General features: G+C 36.3%; 1 protein-coding gene across 1 annotated transcript in view; it reads right to left on the bottom strand.

Annotated features, from left to right (window-relative positions):
- Positions 1–1,041: 1,041 nt before the first annotated feature.
- DNAJC15 (DnaJ heat shock protein family (Hsp40) member C15) overlaps positions 1,042–18,366 on the bottom strand; it is a 71,441-nt gene continuing 54,116 nt past the window's right edge. Inside the window, exon 6 of the mRNA XM_029936686.1 lies at positions 1,042–3,373. Coding sequence (XP_029792546.1) covers positions 3,303–3,373 — 71 coding nt within the window. The 3' untranslated portion in view covers positions 1,042–3,302. The remainder of the gene's footprint in view (positions 3,374–18,366) is intronic.

Below are 18,366 nucleotides of genomic sequence, written 5' to 3'. Positions count from 1 at the left end.
AAAGAACTTAATTAAGAAGAATATGCAATGACAGCAAATACGTAAAAGCCATCTTTACTGAAGATAGGTAACAATTCAAATAAGCTTTTTAGATAACAAGGAGTTGAGGGTGGGTAGCTTTTAAAATTCGATTCTGTAAGTACGATGCCATTTGCAGAATGACTACTAAATTAATATCTACCTAAAGAAGTAGTTGTGTCATCTGAAACTACTCTGGCTAGTTTACTTGAATTCTACACTCCTGACAACATTCTTAAAGCAATGCCTTAACTGATTTGAGTAAGGAGGGGAAAAATCCAAACCCTGCCCTGCTACATGTTAAAAATGGCCACTCATGCTCTAATTCTTTCACTATCCTCTATGTCCTCTCCCTTCGAGACCAGGCAGGCTCTGTGCCTATCGGAACCACTGCCGGTTTTCAGGCCTGGCCTCAGTCTGCAGCTTCCACTTCCTGCCTCTTCATTTTCTTTTGTAACACAGCCGCCACAGTGTGATGACGCTTCTCTCCACAGCCCCATGGAGAAGCCTATTTGGAGAGCAACTGAGGCTCCTGGCTGACTGTCCTGGTGACCCTCCCAGCCAGAGCCAGTCCTGCCTTGCCAGCCACGGGAAGTGGCTCCTCCAGAGACAGCCGATGCTGCACGGGATAGAGACGAATCATCCCCACCATGTCCTGCCCAAGCTGCAGATTCAAGAGTAAAATTAGTGATTGCTGGGACACACCTCACACCTTAATTCAAGGTATTCTGTAAGACTTTAAATTAAATGGGCAGTGAACAAAGCAAGAATTCTATTTTTTGAGCATTTGTTATGTGACTAAATGCTTTACATACCCTATTTCCTACAATAACCTTATTAAATAGGATTATTTTCTCTATTTTATAAACGAGGTCATTACAGACTTGCGGATCAACTGCCCAAGATCACGTAACAGATGGAGAGCATTCAAAACTGTATCTTGTCTGCCTCAGGCACATGCTTAGCAGTAAAATTGGATGAAGGGAATTCCAAGCTAATGCTACAGACTCAAATTCTCACAAATACAGTATAGATCAGAAAATATAATGTCAATTAAAATGTATGGCCCAAGAACACTCCAGTACTCCTTAGGATAACTTTTTAAATTAGTGGTAACATTTTTTAAAACATACTATTTGGAAAACAACATACTCTTAGTGCTTACAACTTCGTATCCGCTGCATGCAAGTGCCCCATACAAAAAAGAGGTTACAAAGATGAATGACAAGATTCTTGCTCTAAGGGTTCTTGCATTTTAGTAAGAGAAATAAGGCATGTTACACAAAGAGCTTTTTTCCACAAGGTACCAGGTTGTAACTATCATAAGTGAGGAATAAAGTGCTATGGGAATTTATTCATTCATCCAACAAATATTTATTTTGAGTGCCAATGCAGCAGTGAACAGATAGATAAGGTCCCTGCTCTCAGAGGACTGACAATTCACGATACTACTTTTGGTGGAAACTCCAGAAAGAGAGGGATACATTTTAGAAAGAGAGGGATACCTTGACTATCCCTAGCTTTTGGCAGGTGGAGATGTGGGGATTAGTGCATTCAAGGGACAGGGATAACAATGACCAGAAAAATGAAAAACATTAATGCACAAAAAAATTAGGACATCCATGGGGGACTTTAAAGCGAGAACCATATTTTGGTGACCCTAAGATACAACTGATTTTCAGTGAGGTCATTATTTTATGTACCAAAAGGAAAAAATACTTAGAATTTACAGCAGTAGCCCTCAACCAGGAGCGATTTTCCCTCCAAGGAACATTTGGCAATGTCTGCAAACATTTTCGGTTGTCACACTGAGGGGGTGCTACTGGCCTTTAGGGGGCATGGGCAGGGATGCTGCTAATCACCCCACAATGCACAGGAGAGCTCCCCACAGAGAGGAATTACTCAGCTCAAGATGTCAACATTGTGAATACTGAGCTATTCAAACTATAGGACGTCATAAATTTGAGAGATGCATCTAGAATATTAAAATAGATTTTAAGATAGATGAAATATAGTGGCTCAGTTTACCTGGGATGACCCAGGATTTATAAAGGAGTACAGGAAAATATTGCTGGTACCCTGTATCTGAATCCGTTTTTGTCCACTTTGGGATAGCAAAGTGGTGATGCCTGGGGGCTGAGATAACAGTTCCCTGCAGTGCAAGTTACAGGGCTGGCCATTCAAGATCATGTGTCCATCTATTGCTTTTGAGAAACACGGTACTGAAATCACACTAACAAATCCTATTTCTGCTCATTGTGACAGATCTCAAGGGAAACAACACTGACTCACCAATCATACGGTGTATTTCTTATTAATTGTATTTAAAGCCCAACTCATGCCACTTATTTTCAGAGGCGCCTCCTTATGCTCTCGGCTTAAAATACTCTTTTCTTCTTTGAATCTCTTTAGCATATCACTTGTACTTCGCTAAGAGTGTTCCTGTCATTTATCTATCCTCTAAATACAATTTTTAGGGGGGTCAAGGTCCATGGTTAGTTCACACCTGTAACTCTCAGAGGACCCGCTATAGTGCCTTCACATTATAGGTGGTCAATAAATATTTGCAGAATAAATAATTGAATAAATATACAGTACTGGAAGGCTATAATTAAAGACGAATTCCTCAGACTTCTCCTACCTCTTTTCAGACTTTCCTCACAGGGCTCATTTTGCAAATCTTTAATCATTTTAGTAGCTCTCCAAGTTCTCATGCTTCACTTCCAGGGTCTCAGAGAGAACAGAGTTCTTTAACAAGTCCTAACCACTACTTTACAAAACACCACTTAGTAAATTCGATTGGGTTTCCAATCATTTACCCATGGGAGGTAGTCAGTGTTTGATCTTAAAACATGTAAAGCACCTTCATAGGCAGAGAACTAAAGTCCTCTGAGGAAACAAGGGACAACGTGAATATAAATAGAAGCAGTAAGACAATTTCTACTTACTGCTCACAAATCCCAGTGACGATGTAACTGAGTAAGGAAGGGAGGGGAGCGGGGGATCTTACAACTAATGAACAAAAATCTTAAAATGTATAAACTATCACCGAGAAAGGAGAAAAATAAGCAAAGATTAGTTATACAATTTTAAAGTGTTCCTTTAAAAGATAATAAATAGATAGATTATTAATCTTTTATTATTATATACCTTAAAAGTGGAATAAATGACTGTGGCTCAATACATGTATGAAAAGTATGAAGGTCATGGTTTAGATTAATTTGCAGGACTTTCTTAGTTTAAATTCCCCCTTCTCTTCCTTCTGAGTGGTTCTTGGCCATCAATCAATGTTTGGTGGTTGCTTCCAGCAAGTCTTTTGCTTCATTTATTTTGGTGGCTAAGTAAGGAGATCCACCTAAGAGGACAAAGAAATACAAATGGATTAAAACACCCTTCATCATTGACATTTTTGAAAGTCTCAAATAAAGAAAAACACTCGTAATTAGAATTCTCTGATATTTTCCCACACATTCATCCTCTTGACAAATTATTTTATAAGCTAAGTAGAAATCATAACAGCATAAATCAAATTTGTTTAGTGAAGCACTGTAGATACCCAACAATCAAAGATAACCTCTGAGAAAACTAATGAAAGAAAGCTATGATCAGGAATAATTTGAAAAACACTCAAACATTTCACTGGTCAGACACTGCCATTCAAGTATTTGGTGAGAGAATCTTCTGAAATTAAGTGGATGGTTAGGTAAATAAAATAATGGTCTCTCTCCAAGACTTTTTTTCTGTAAAAGGAAGAATATTCATCTATGAAGGAGGGTATCTTTCTGAAGGAGGTAAAGCAATCCACAGGAACTCTCAGAGTTGTATCAAACCATTTCCTCAAAAATGAAAAACATGTTAGAAATGCAACTATGTACTATATCTAAAAATCATATTTACTAATGCAGATAAATGAACTAATAAATTAGTGGTAATAAAAATAATGTTAAAGGAAATGCTTCCTGTTTTCCAAAATGATCCTATTAGAATACTTATGTACTTGAGTAGTCTTAGATTCACTGTGCCCTAAAATAAATTACATCAATTCTTTTTTTTTAGAATTCTTTGCAATGAATTCTTTCTAATGCAAACAGTAAGAGGGAAATCAAGCTGATTTTCAAACTCAGAATCATCATAAATCACAAACAGAACCTATCGACATACAAAAATACTAGCCCCAAACAATCACATTAGGCTATTTAAGCTTTATATGTCTTCTATTTCTAGTCCTGAACATTTTTACTGCTAACGCTTGAGCTAAACATCATATTACGGTTCACCTATCTCTCTGTTTTCACTCTCCCCTTGAGTACAAACCATCCATGGCTTCTGAAAACCTCACGTAGCTTACAACAAACCAAAATACATCTAGATAGCATTGGTGTGTAAGTTGTCCAGGTTTTATCCAAGCCTTTTATTAATATCATACCACCCACCTTATACAGGAATAAAAGCGCAGGGAGAGAGATCAACAATCAGAGTGTTACAGTAGAAAGGGCAATGCTGGAGGAAGCTATATTTAGCTTTTTGCCCTTGAGGATAATACTGACATTTCTATATCAAGATCTGAATTGCTATAAACACAGAACATATCAAGGAATGTCCTTGAATATACAGTAAGAATTACAAATGACATTGATGCAAGTTTTCATATGTACTGGTTAAGAAATAAATTGATTTCATGATTATCTTTGAAAATGATCTTAAATAAGGTAATGTCAATCTTGGAAAACTGTTTAAATGTTTAGAGTTACCAAGGCAATGCCAGGGATTCTTCATGTCCTCAACAAATATTAAGATATTAATTGAATTCAAATGTAACCTGTAATTGACTGATATATACTCTGGATATTTAAATCATAAGATGCTCATTTAGCAGAAAGGAAAAAATCCACATAGGGCTCCGCACAGGGCGTGGAGTCTCCTTAAAAATAAACTGAAACCATAACCTTATCTCATACCATATACAAAAACGGATTCCAGTTTATTAGAAATATAATTATGTCAGGTAAAAGATTTCAGAAATTATCTTCATGACTCTGAGGCAAAAATTTCATAAGCAGATAAAAAATGCTCTAGGTATAAAGGAAAAATTTGATAAAGTGGATTTTATTAAAATTAAAATTTTTTTCTTAAGTTTATTTATTTTGAAAGAGAGAGAGAGAAAATGAGAATGTGAGCAGGTGCATACAAGTTGGGGAGGGGCAGAGAGAGAGGGAGAGAGAGAGTCCCAAGCAGTCCCTGTGTTGTCAGCGCAGAGCCTGACAGGGCTCGATCTCACAAACCGGGAGATCATGACCTGAGCTGAAATCAAGAGTTGGACGCTTAATCAACAGAATCACCCAGTCACCCCTAAAATTAAGAATTTCTGTTCAATGAATGGACACCATTAAGAGGCAAAAGAAAGCCACGGAGAGAACATATTTACAATACAAAAGATTCCTGTCTAGAATATTAGAATATATAATGTTCTCAAAAGTAAGAAAAGGAGACAACCCAACAAAAAAAGAATAAATGGAGAATATATACTCATACCATGGAATACTACAGAGCAATACAAATGAATGAATCATTACAGTAACATTCACTGCTATATAAATGAATCTCACAAAGATAATGAAAGAAGATGAATACAGAAGAGTGCACACTATATGATTCTATTTATATGACATTCAAAAAAAGGCAAAGCTAATCAATGGCAATAATAGCCAGGACAGCGGGTCACCTTGGAGGAGTCGGGAATGACAGGAAAAGTACATGAGGAGAGATCTGTATGGTTTTATTTCTTAATTTGGGTAATAGCTACATAAATGAGTTAATTTTGTGACCATTCATTGAGTTGTATACTTTTTATGTGCTTTCATGAATGTGTATTTCAATTTTTAAAAGTTTATTGAAAAATTGGGGCGCCTGGGTGGCTCAGTCGGTTAAGCATCTGGCTTCGGCTCAGGTCATGATCTCATGGTTCGTGGGTTTGAGCCCCGCATCGGGCTCTGTGCTGACAGCTAGCTCAGAGCCTGGAGCCTGCTTCAGAATCTGTATCTCCCTCTCTCTCTGACCCTCCCCTGCTCACACTGTCTCTCAAAAATAAATTTTAAAAAATAAATAAATAAATAAATTTTTTTTTAATTAACTGAAAAATTTACTGAGGAATCTTGACCTCCTGCAGTCTGATCACCCTACAAATTCATACTGTCCAAAAATCACTAGGTTCAACAAACCTATGATCAAGACCATGATGATGAAGGTAGTGACTAGGCATTATTCAAATAATATTTTATTTGGTGTTTCCAATTCTATTTTCATAAATTAAAGAGTCTAAATCACAAAACAAAGTGCAATAAGTTGCCGCACCAGCCACAGAGGTAATATGAAGTGGAACCAGGATTCCCAGGAAGCCTGGCTCCTGAGCTGGCAATCTTCCTCTCCTTTTTAAAAAGATTTTCAAGTAATCTCTATATCCAACGTGGGGTCAGGCTGACAACCCCGAGATCAAGAGTCGTACACTCCACTGACTGAGCCAGCAGGTACCCCCGCTGGCAATCTTCCTCGTCAGCATACCGCACCACTTTTTTTTACAAGACTTCTTGGGTATTAAGTTCCTATCATATTAATCGTGGTTGTCGTAAACCTTTTCAGCTTTCTTCAAGCCCACAATCTCACCCTAGGGCATCCCCTTCCTTCTGGAGAAGACTGAAATCATGACAGTGATTTATCGTTTGAAGTATACGTCTATGTACCCATTAGATGATAAATACCTTGAAGAACAATTTTGTATGTCTGTATTGTCAACAGAGCTCGGAGTACACAGATGGGGTTGAGACACACTTTGCGGAGGAATAGGAAAAGTGATGAGTTACTATTCTTTTTTTTTTTAATTTTTTGTTTATTTATTTTGAGAGAAAGAGACAACAAGGGAGTGACAGAGAGAGGCAGAAAGAGAATCCCAAGCAGCCTCCACACTCTCAGCATAGAGCCAGACACAGGGCTCAAACTCACAAACGTGTGAGATCATGACCTGAGTTGAAATCAAGAGTTGAACACCTAACTAACCAAGCCATCCAGGCACCCCATATTATTTTCCCGCATCAGGTACTGTAAGGAAGCAGGTCTGAAACTGACTCCATGAGACAATAGAAGGGCACACATTGCCCAAGGCAAAAGGGACCACCTTCTAGGCACCTTCTAGGGGCAGGCCTAAAAATGGAGGCTAAGACTAGTCACACCCTGCGTGATAGTCCTGGGCCCACTCTGTGATTGGTCAATACTGTAAATGTTGTGATTGGGTCCCGCCAAAAGTAACAAATACTCTGGGCAATGTGAATGGTTAAACCTGCTGTCAATAATATTATATAATAATAATTGGATCACTGTACCTATGTCGCAGTTTCCTGTAACTCCCCCTTCTCAAACTCATAAAAAGCCCTGCCCTGCCTTTGTTCAGGGCTCGCTCCACATGGATCCAGTGCGTTGGTGGAGTCTGTGAGCCCATGCTTATATAAGCCCGTAATAAAGCCCTTTGCTTTTGCATGCGTGCTTCGGCCTCCCTGGCAGTCTCTGGTTTTTGGGGGCGATATTAAAATCTGGGCATAACAGTACCAGCTTCGTAGAAGTAAAATCACTCCAGAAACCCAAAGACACAGAAAACAAGTAAACAAGAATGTCACAAGTAGGTGCTTTAAAAAATAAATAAATGTCTGCAAAACATCTGAGTAAGAAATCCTAAGAAGAAAAATAAATATTCTATAATTAATAAGTGTTTCAAAGCTAGGTATAATTATTAATAATTATATATAATAATATTAGTTATAATTTAATAATAATTATTATACCTAATTAAGTAGAATAATTGTTACTAATGTGAGTTTCATAATTAGCACACCAATCTGAGGATTAAGAAAATATAAGTTCCCTTATATCCTAGGGCCTTCCTTAGGTAGATCTTCTCATTGATTTTTACATATTCTTTAACTTTCATTAAAACTTATGAATGTCTACATTCCAAATCTGTAAGACAGAAGCAAAAAGTATTACCATCTGCTGATTTGAAGGATCCTTAAAGGCTACCCACATTTCTTAAAGATGTTAAAATCATGTGGAGGCAGACAGACTGACTGCTGGCATAAGGAGTTCCACTGGATCTGCTCAACCACTTAAAACCTCTAAAAATGGTCTTAAAAGCAAAAATAAAAAAGAAACATCTATTCACGAAAATCTATGAAAATTTAGTAAGAAAGGCAAGGAACTGGTACTTGAACCAAAACAGCTTCCCTCCTCTCCTCTCAGCTCAGCCAGATGGAGACGTGTGCTGGATCACTGCAGCCAAAACAGGGCTCCCCTCTCTCCCTAGCTCCTGGACAAAGGGCCTTCCTGCTGGAAGGAGCAGGATCTCCATGATTTCTCTTCTTTCCCCCAGCTGCCTGATGCCGATGCTAAGTGCTAAGCAAGAGAAACAGAAGCTCTACCTTAAGTGTGGCTCCCTTAGAATACTGGGCCTCAAGAGCCCATCTCCCAGTCCATAAGGCATGGTGGTCCCACACAAGAGAGGCAAGCCAACAAGACCTCAGGCTACTGCTCCCTGAGCTGCATGCTTACAGCAGGGGTTTCATTTGGAGAGAAGACTGCCATAGTTTCCAGCCTCCGCTCCAGAGCCCTGGCAGATATTTTGCCTGTGAAGTAAACAGGCCATAAAACAGAGAGCCCCCAACCTCTTTCCAAAGGAAGTGACTTCATTTGCAGCAGAGCACGGAGGGTGCTGTCAAGGACAGCACAGGGACAGCAGAGGTTCTGAAAAGCAACTTGGAGATTCATGAATCTAGTGAACATACAGGTGACTGTAGACCAGTTCACAGAACAGAACCAGGGAACAAACAGCAGAGAGGAGCCCTCCTGGATTCAGAACAAACATCAAACACTGACCCCAGAAACTGCTGCATCAAAGGTGCAACTATTTGATTGTATTCATGTGTAGAGAAATTTGCGTCCTGGAGCATTGTTGAGAACAACTGAGCAACTGGTCAGCAATTAGAGGAGTTTACAAGTTGGGTGTGATCAAGAAAAGAGAGGAAGAGTGCCTGACCTGACCTGTACCACTGTCATCCTAGAGTGGCTGAGTGCATACCCAAAGCTATGCTGCCTTGAGGAACAGTGTAAAAAGCTTAACAATGGGAGGTGGGGGTGAGGGTATCGACTTTACTAAAACAATGCAGTTACTAAACAAATAAATAAAAATAATAAGCCCTCCCTGGGATGGACAAATACCAAGAGCTACTGTAATACATAATCTAAAATGTTCAGTTTCCAGCAAAATACTGTGAGGCATAGAAATTAACAGGTCATGACAGTATGACCCATACATATGTTATAAAAAAAAGAAGCAACAGACACTACCTGTGAAAGTAATCAGATGTTGGATTTATGGAAAAAGATTCCTAAGAAGCCATTATACAGCCACAGAACAAAATTGAAAAATCACTAGAGGTGCTCAAGAGTAGACGTGAAATGACATAAGAAAGAATAGCTGAACCTGAAGATAGAGTGATTGAGATTATGTAAACCAAAGATCAAAAAGAAAAAGGAATGAGAAAAAAGAACAGAGTCTCAGACAAATTTGGGATATCATTAAAACAACAAATATACATGCAATGCAAGTACCAGAAGATGGGGGGAGAAAGAAAATGAAAAATATCTTTAGAAAAATAATGGTTTAAAATGTCCAAAATTTACTGCAAAACAATAACCTACTCATCTAAAGAGCTCAACAAACTCCAAGTAGGATAAATAAAAAGAGATCCAAACAGAGATACATCACAGTAAAAGTGCTAAAAGTCAAAGGCAAGGAGAAAAATCTAGAAAGTACTGTTTATTAATAAGTAAGGAGGCCATTAGACTTAAGTGGCTTTAATGTCTTAGTAGCCTACAAAAACCAAACCAAAACCTAAACCTGTAAATCCCTCAACATTAAGAAACTGAAACCTGAGGGCAACTAATCACAAACAGCTAACCAGACTCTTCCAAATAATGCAAATGCTTAAGCTGTAGCCAATCAAATAATTTCGGTTTTGCTTCTGCCTCTTCTCTACAAAAGTATTTCCCTAGCTCCTGTGAGTGACATGTTCCTAACCAATTCCAGTTTGGCGCTACCCAATTCAAACAGATTTTTGCTCAAATAAGCTCTTAAAAATTTTAATATACCTAGGTTTATCTTTTAAAAGTAGTAACAGAAAAACAATGTGTCACTTATTTAAAAAACCATCCAAAAAGACTGACATAGCTGACTTAGCAGAAACAATGGTGACCAGAAGCAGTGGGATAATCAAAGTCCTCAAAGGGAAAAAAAGAAAAAGAACGGTAGACCAAGAATCCTAAATTCAGCAATGAAGGCAAAACAAACACTATCCCATATAAACAAAACTAAAAGAATTTGTTGTTAGCAGACTACTTGAGAAGAAATACTAGAGGAATTTCTTTAAGCTGCAAGCAAATGACCATAGACAACAATCTGAACTTACACACACAAAGAGAACTAGTAAAGAGAACTATAATTATAAAAGACAATACAAACACATATTTTTCTTTCTTCTCTTAATGGACTGAAAAGGCAATGGTATAACATGTACAGAATGTATTGTTGAACCTGTAACATTTAGAAACATACGCAAAATATATTTGCTAGTAATAGTACAAAGGAGGTAAGTGGAAACAAGCTATAATGGACTAAGGAAATAACAGCAGATGAAAAGTAATAATACTAACAATGTACTGTTGGGTCTGTAACATTAGTAGATATAGTACGTATAACAACAATACCACAAAAATGGTGAACTAGGAATTGATTGAGCTATATAAGACCAACTTTCTAAATATTACTGGAATCTAGTATAAATATGAAACAGAGTCTGATAAATGAAAATACAGATGATAAGCCCTACAGCAATCACTTTTTAAAAGCCTCAAAAACAGTGAAAAAATAATTAAGGACATTAAAATGCTAGAAAATATTCACTTGGTGTAAAAGAAAGTAGTAAAGGGGGAATAGAGTAAAAAAGACATGAGACATAGTAGACAAAAATTAAATCAGACATAAATCCAACTATATTATTAATAACACCACATGTGCATGGGTTAAACAATCCAATTAATCAAAATGTTGCCAGTTTTTATTTTTTTTAAAAAATGACCCAATTATATGCTGTTTGCCAAAGACACAGAATGAAAGTCAAGGGTGCAAAAACATGTATCATGAAAAAACCAACCACAGAAAAGCTAAAGTACATATACTCAAAATAGACTTTAAAAATGTAAACAAGATTTTTTAAAGGGACACCTAATAATGCTAAAAGGATCAATTCATTAAGAAGATATAACAATTAGAAACATACATGCATCAAACAACAGAGCACCAAAATATATGACACAGAAACTAACAGACATGAAGAAAGAGACATTTCAACAACAAAAATTAATGGCCCACTTTAAATAATGGATAGAACAACCAGACAGAAGATCAACAAGAAAACAGAAGAACTGCACAACACTTAAACCAACTAGATCGAACAGACATCTACAGAACACTCCACCCAAAAAAACCAGAACATACAATCTTCTCAAGTGCACATGGAACATTCTCCAGGAGAGATCATATGCTAAGCCATTAAACAAACCTCAATAAGTTAAAAGGATAGAAATAATACATTATGCTTTCCAAACACAATGGTATAAAATTAGAAATCAATAACAAGGGCAAATATAGGAAATAAATATGTGGAAATTAAAAACATACTCTTGAACAATCAATGAGTCAAATGAGTCAGAAAAGGGAAATTAGAAAGTACTTTAAGATAAATGAAAACAAAGACACAACTTACTAAAACTTATGGAGCACAACTAAAGCAGTGCTTATCAGGCAATTATAGCTACAAATGCCTATGTTAAAAAGAAAATCTTAAATCAGTGACCTGATCTTCTATCTTAAGACACTGTAAAAAGAAGAATAAGCTAACCCAAAGCAAATACGAGAAAGAAAATAGTAAAAATTAAAACAGAAGTTAATAAAAGAGAGAATAGAATGAAAAAAAAAAATAGAAAATCATGAACCCAAAAGCGGGTTCTTTGAAAAGAAACCTTCAACTTGTTGATCAGCAACACAAACCTTTAGCTTCTTTGACCAAGAAAAATAGAACAGATTAAATTATTGGAATTAGAAACCAATATTACAATCAACCTTAGAGAAATAAAAAAAGGTTATAAAAGAACACTATGAACAGTTGCATTTCAACAAATTGGATTACTTAGATTAAAAAATGGACAAATTCCTTGGGAGACACAAATTACTGAAACTTAACTCAAGAAGGAACAGACATTCGAATAGACCTATTACAACTTAAGAGACTGAATCACAAATCAAAGAACTATGCAAGAAACTCAGTCTTAGATGGTTTATGGAAGAGGAGGAAACGCTTCCTAATTCATTTTATAAGGCCTACATTATGCTGATACTAAAACCAAAAATATCACAATAAAACTACAGGCCCATATTTCTTATGAATATGTATTCAAAAAACTCAACAAAATACTAGCAAACTTAATCTAGCAACACATAAAAAAATTACACTAGACCAAGTGAAATTTATCCCAGGAATCTGAGGTTCATTTAACAACTGAAAATTAATTAAGGTAATCCATTACATCTATAGAATAAAAAACAAAGGAAGAAGGGAGCTTCCTAACCTGATAGAGCGCACCTATAAAAAAAAAACCTACAGTTAATACAATACTAATGCAGTAAAGATTGGATACTTTTCCCTAAGATCAGAAACAAGAAAAAGATGTCTGTTCTCACAACTTCTTTTCAAAATATATAAATACATATATTCAAATATCAATAAGTATATTAAACATAAAAGAACTAAATATTATATTAAAAGTCAAAAACAGTTAAACCTCATTAAAAAAATAAAACCCAACTGCATGCTGCTTAGAAAAGAAAAACTTCAAACTTCAATAAAAGATATAGAAAGGCTGAAAGAAAAAGACAGGAAAAGATAAACCATGTAAACACTAGCCAAAAGAAAGCTGGTGAGCTACGGTTTCAAATAAAGCACACTTTATGGCAAGAAGCAATACTAGATACAAAGAAGGATACTTCAAAATGAGGAAGGGTCAATCCACAAGGAAAATATAACAATTCTAAATTATCTGTCCCCGAATCATATACTCATACTATCACAATAAGTGAAGCAAAATAAACAAAACCTAAATGGAGAAATAAACAAATACACAACCATAGCAGGTAAACAAGAAATCAGCAAGGATATAGAATATCTAATCAACAAAACAAACTTTACCTTACTCATATATCTTAAATATTGAATTCAATAATTGTAGAATATACAAAATGTTCACAGATTATTTACCAAAAATTAACTATATATATGATAACATAAGGTTCAACAACTTCCAAAGAACTGAAACCAGAGAATGTTTTCTTCCTAAGCAGAATGAAGATAGAAATCAATAATACAGGGGCGCCTGGGTGGCTCAGTCGGTTGAGCCTCCGACTTCAGCTCAGGTCATGATCTCACATTTGTGGGTTCGAGCCCCTCATCGGGCTCTGTGCTGACAGCTCAGAGACTGGAGCCTGCTTCCGATTCTGTGTTTCCCTCTCTCTCTGCCCCTCCACACTCATGCTCTGTCTCTCTCTGTCTCAAAAATAAATAAAACATTAAAAAAATTTATCAAAAAAAAATCAATGCAGATGACTAGATATTATTCAGTCACTAGGAAATTAGGCAATATATGTTAAGCAACACATGAGTAAAAGAAAAAACTTTGATCTAATGGGAGCTAAAACCAATGATCTGAATATTCAGTTTAAAAAGTTAGAAAAAAATAGCAGGGTGCTTGTGTGGCTCAGTGGGTTAACTGTCTGACTTTGGCTCAGGTCATGATCTCATGGTCCATGGGTTTGAGCCCTGCCTCAGCCTCTGCACTGATTGTGTAGAGCCTTCTTGGGATTCTCTTGTCCTCTCCCTCTTGAGCCCCTCCCCTGCTGGCTCTCACTCAAAATAAATAAACTTAAAAAAAAGAAAAGAGAAAGAACAGCAAATCAAACCCAAAGTTAGAGGAAATAAAAATAACAATTAATGATACAGAAAATTAATTTACAAATGGAGAATAACAAAATAAGACCATAACTTTTTAAAAGACTAATACAAATATACTGACCTTGAGCAGGACTTGTCAGGAGAACAAGGGGGATGATACCAATGAACAAATTACGTTAACATTGAGAACAAAAAAGTAGTGAAACTACAGCTACTACAAACATTAAAAAGGTAATAAGGGCAGGTGTGCCTCGGTGGCTCAGTCCGTTGAATGTCTGACTCTTGATTTCACTTAGGTCATGATCTCGTGGTTTGGGAGTTCGAGCCCAGTGTTATGCTCTGAGCTGATAGTGCTGAGCCTGCTTGGGATTCTCTCTCTGTCTCTCTCTCTGCTCCTCCCCACTCTGTCTCTTGTTCTCTCAAAATAAACAAATAAACATTAAAAGACAAAAAAAGGTAATAAGGGGATATTATGAACAACTTTAGGCCAATCTGAAATTTTAGGTGAACTGGAAAAATTCCTATAAAAAGGCTAGCCAAAACTAGGGATAAGGAGAATCAAATTCTGAAGAGATGTACATTTTTTAAATAAGTTGAATCTGTAATTTTAAATCTTCCCACAAAGAAGTCTCCACGCCCAGATAGCTTCACTGGTGAATTTTTACAAATGTTAACAAGAAATAACACATCTTACACAAACTCATTCAGAGAACAAAAAAGAACATTGCCCAATTCCTTTAGGAGGCTAGAGAAACCTTGATAGCAAAATCTATCAACTTTCTAAAAAAGGCTACAGGTTAATTTTTCTTATAAACAGAGGCACATTTTTCCTTGTAAATAGTTTAAGTATATCTATGCCCTATTTAAGAAATCTTTGCCTACTCTATTTTTTTGAAATATACAGATGTACTGTTGTTTCATATTTCACATTTACGTGAAAATCCAAGAAGAATTAACTTTCCATATGATGTGAGATGGAGTCAACATTCATTTTTCTCATGTAGGTACATGGACACATTGGTGCCACTGTCTTTACTAATGCTAAGGCACTAGCAGTTTTACACACCAATGCTTTTGTAACATCATTACAAATGTCTACACAGCAAAAGGAAAATAGTTTTCACCTCACAGTTCCTGAAAAGGTCTCAGGAACCCCTGGTGGCCCACAGAGCACACTTTGCTAAGGCTCCTATATATCAATGAGAATGAACAACATACTATTGCTCCACATTACAATACGGATAATTCTCACAAGGATAAATACTGAATGAAAGCAGCCAGATGCAAATGACTACACATTCAAAAGAAGCAAAATAAATGTATGATATTATAATTCAAAACAGTGGTTCTTTTTAAGAATGAAGTAGACTGGGAGAGCTCCTGAAGGAGTTTTAGGGGTGTGCTGATGTTCTAGTTTTTGACCTGGGGGCTGATTATATGGGTATGTTTGTAAAAATTTACACAGATATATATTTATAATTTGTGTACTTTCCTGCTCGTATACTTCAATACTAAATATATTAAAAAATAAAAAGCAGAGATAGAGGAGAAAAATGATTTCTTAAAAAACATATATCACTCTACTACTTAAAAGGTGAAACGTTCCACTGTCTTTAGAATCAAGTATTATAGAGCACATACAGCATCTCATTATCAAAAAGCACACCTGCAGTTTTCAAAACGTGGGCACCATTTCATCTCAGGCTCCCTCTCCCCTTGTGTGTTACACCCTACCATGCTAGTCTTCTTTCAAGTTGTTAAGCACACTGTTCTCTCCAGCCTTAGTTAGAGCCTCTGCGCACGCTCGTTCCCCGGCCTTGCAAGCATTCTTCACACGGCTGGCTTCTCCCTCAGGTGTCCTCACAGAGGCCTTCCCGCTTTATGTAAAGCTGCCTCTTTCTCATACTCTCTACTACACTAACTACAACATGAAAAAAGTTTACTTATTTTTTGTCTGTCCCTCCAGTAGAATTCGTGCTCTGTGAAGACAAGGATCTAGTCGTCCTATTTTATAATTAAAGCCCCAAGATTTACCACAATATCTGGCACATTACAGAAATTAAATACCTTCTGAATGAATGAAAGAACAGTTACAGATGGTTTCATTTCAATCAATAAGACTAAAATATTTCATATGATCATTATATATTACTTATCAATCCCAAGTCTATTTTACCTGTAAACTTTATTTGTATGTCTACTTTTTTATCCCTTTGCTTATTCATTACCCATGGAAAAAAGTGTCCTTATTATAAAGGGCACTTTATAATAGTATAAGTATTTATGTATTTATATGGAATAGAATATATATTATACATTTATAATGCTTATATTCTATAAATATATATGTATATATAGGAATATATTTATATTACATAATATTTATTACTATAATAAATATTATATTATATCATAAAGATGAATAACCATGCCTTTACTTTTTAAAGATCACACCATTTATTTGTCAAGGAAAATCAATGTGGCTAAAACAAAATTATACATTTAATAAAGAAGTTATTATCGCACATACAAAGTCTTAAATCTAATTACAATGAAATAAGGGGAAGAAATGATGAGCCCCTTTTGAAACAAGTAAGAGTCTAGTAACATCTATTAAAAAAGGAAATCAAGCTAATTAGATACCACTTTTTCTTACTGAATCCGTTTTGATTCTTGATGATCATGTCTTTCTTTTTGTAAATGTTTACAATACATCTTCTAAGTGTAACATATTGTAATAAATTGTAATATATTATTACCAGGGCTACTTGTCAGATTTAGCTGCTTCTACAATGAGAGTAATTAGAGGGAATCCATTCAATGGTATACTTTGATTTGTCTATCGCCCCAATATTTAATTTTTATTGAAACACTATTAAAGAAGAGTGAAGGTACTGTATGTTTATGGAAAGGGGACATAAATGAAAAGAGACTGAGAATCTCTGTCTACGGCCATACCACCCTGAACGTGCCTGATCTCGTCTGATCTCGGAAGCTAAGCAGGGTCGGGCCTGGTTAGTACTTGGATGGGAGAATCACTGCTACAGGCAGGTAAGTTGCAGCTAATTGTAAGAACTTTCTAGTAGTCAGAGCTGCCTACCAGTGGGCTGCTTGTAAAGCAGAAAGCTCTCCATCACTAAAAATCTTTACGGAGAGCTTTCAGGAAATCTTCCCTAGGACAGAGCAGAAACAGTCCTGATTTAGGAGTCAGCATTGATTAGGTCAGTGTCTTTCAAACTATGGTGAAAAAGCACTTTTAAAAAATTTCCAGTTCGTAGTGAACCGATACTATAAAAAATTACAGAAGTATCCCACATTTGGATGTCACCACAATGTCAAATTGCTATAGCGGTTCCTAAATGCCGACTGTGACTTCTGTTTGGCACTCCTGGCATGCGGGTAACGCACTGGCCTGCATGCACAAGCAAACTGCCCTCGGAGGAGCATGGATTAGAGAGCTTATAAGAGAGCGCTGAGGGTCTGCAGTATTTCAGATTTACCTTGTCTGCCTTCCTTTCTACATTCATTCATTGGGCATTATCAAACTACTTATTTCCAAACATCTAACCTCTCCAGCAATTTCAAAAAAACATAATCTAATCTGAATGCATTAGATCAACTGAGATTTTATCTCCGTAAATTGAATAGCAGAATTTACTTTTTACTAAAGTATATCTGAATGCTTATCTAAAACTGGTTACAAAAAATGTATTTTTAGCCACTACCACACCTAATTTTCTGGTGTCACTTTCTTTGCAAAAGATGATAATAAAATGTGTGACAAATAATAGTTGAGCGCACATCTGAATTTCTAACTTTGTTTTACTAGCCAGCAAGAAAACCAGCATTAAAGTGACTTGGGGATGAAGTGGGGGTACATTCATGAATCTCAGGAGCATGGAGTAGAGGGTTTCAGTTTTTGTAGCTACATCTGTAACACTCAGTAGGTGCTGATCCAGCTCAAGTAATATGGTGAAGAATTAAGAAAAGAGGAGACAAAATTAAGAGGTGCTCATTCTCATATCTCCCCAAATATTTCTGGCTTTCTCTGAGGACAATGAGACATTTTTGTTTAAAATCTGCTACACTCTTCTCATTAAGAACAAAATAAAATAACCTTCCTTCTCAAGAGAAAGTTTCAGGATTTATGGACTATTATTTCCTAACTCCACCATCCATGAATACTTTCCCTCCAGTAATTCCAATATTTCTTAATTCACCCTACTTGTACTAAAGGAGTAGTTCT

Source organism: Suricata suricatta, chromosome 4, assembly GCF_006229205.1.
Source record: "Suricata suricatta isolate VVHF042 chromosome 4, meerkat_22Aug2017_6uvM2_HiC, whole genome shotgun sequence".
NCBI lineage: Eukaryota > Metazoa > Chordata > Mammalia > Carnivora > Herpestidae > Suricata > Suricata suricatta.
This window is presented reverse-complemented; position numbering and strand designations above follow the sequence as displayed.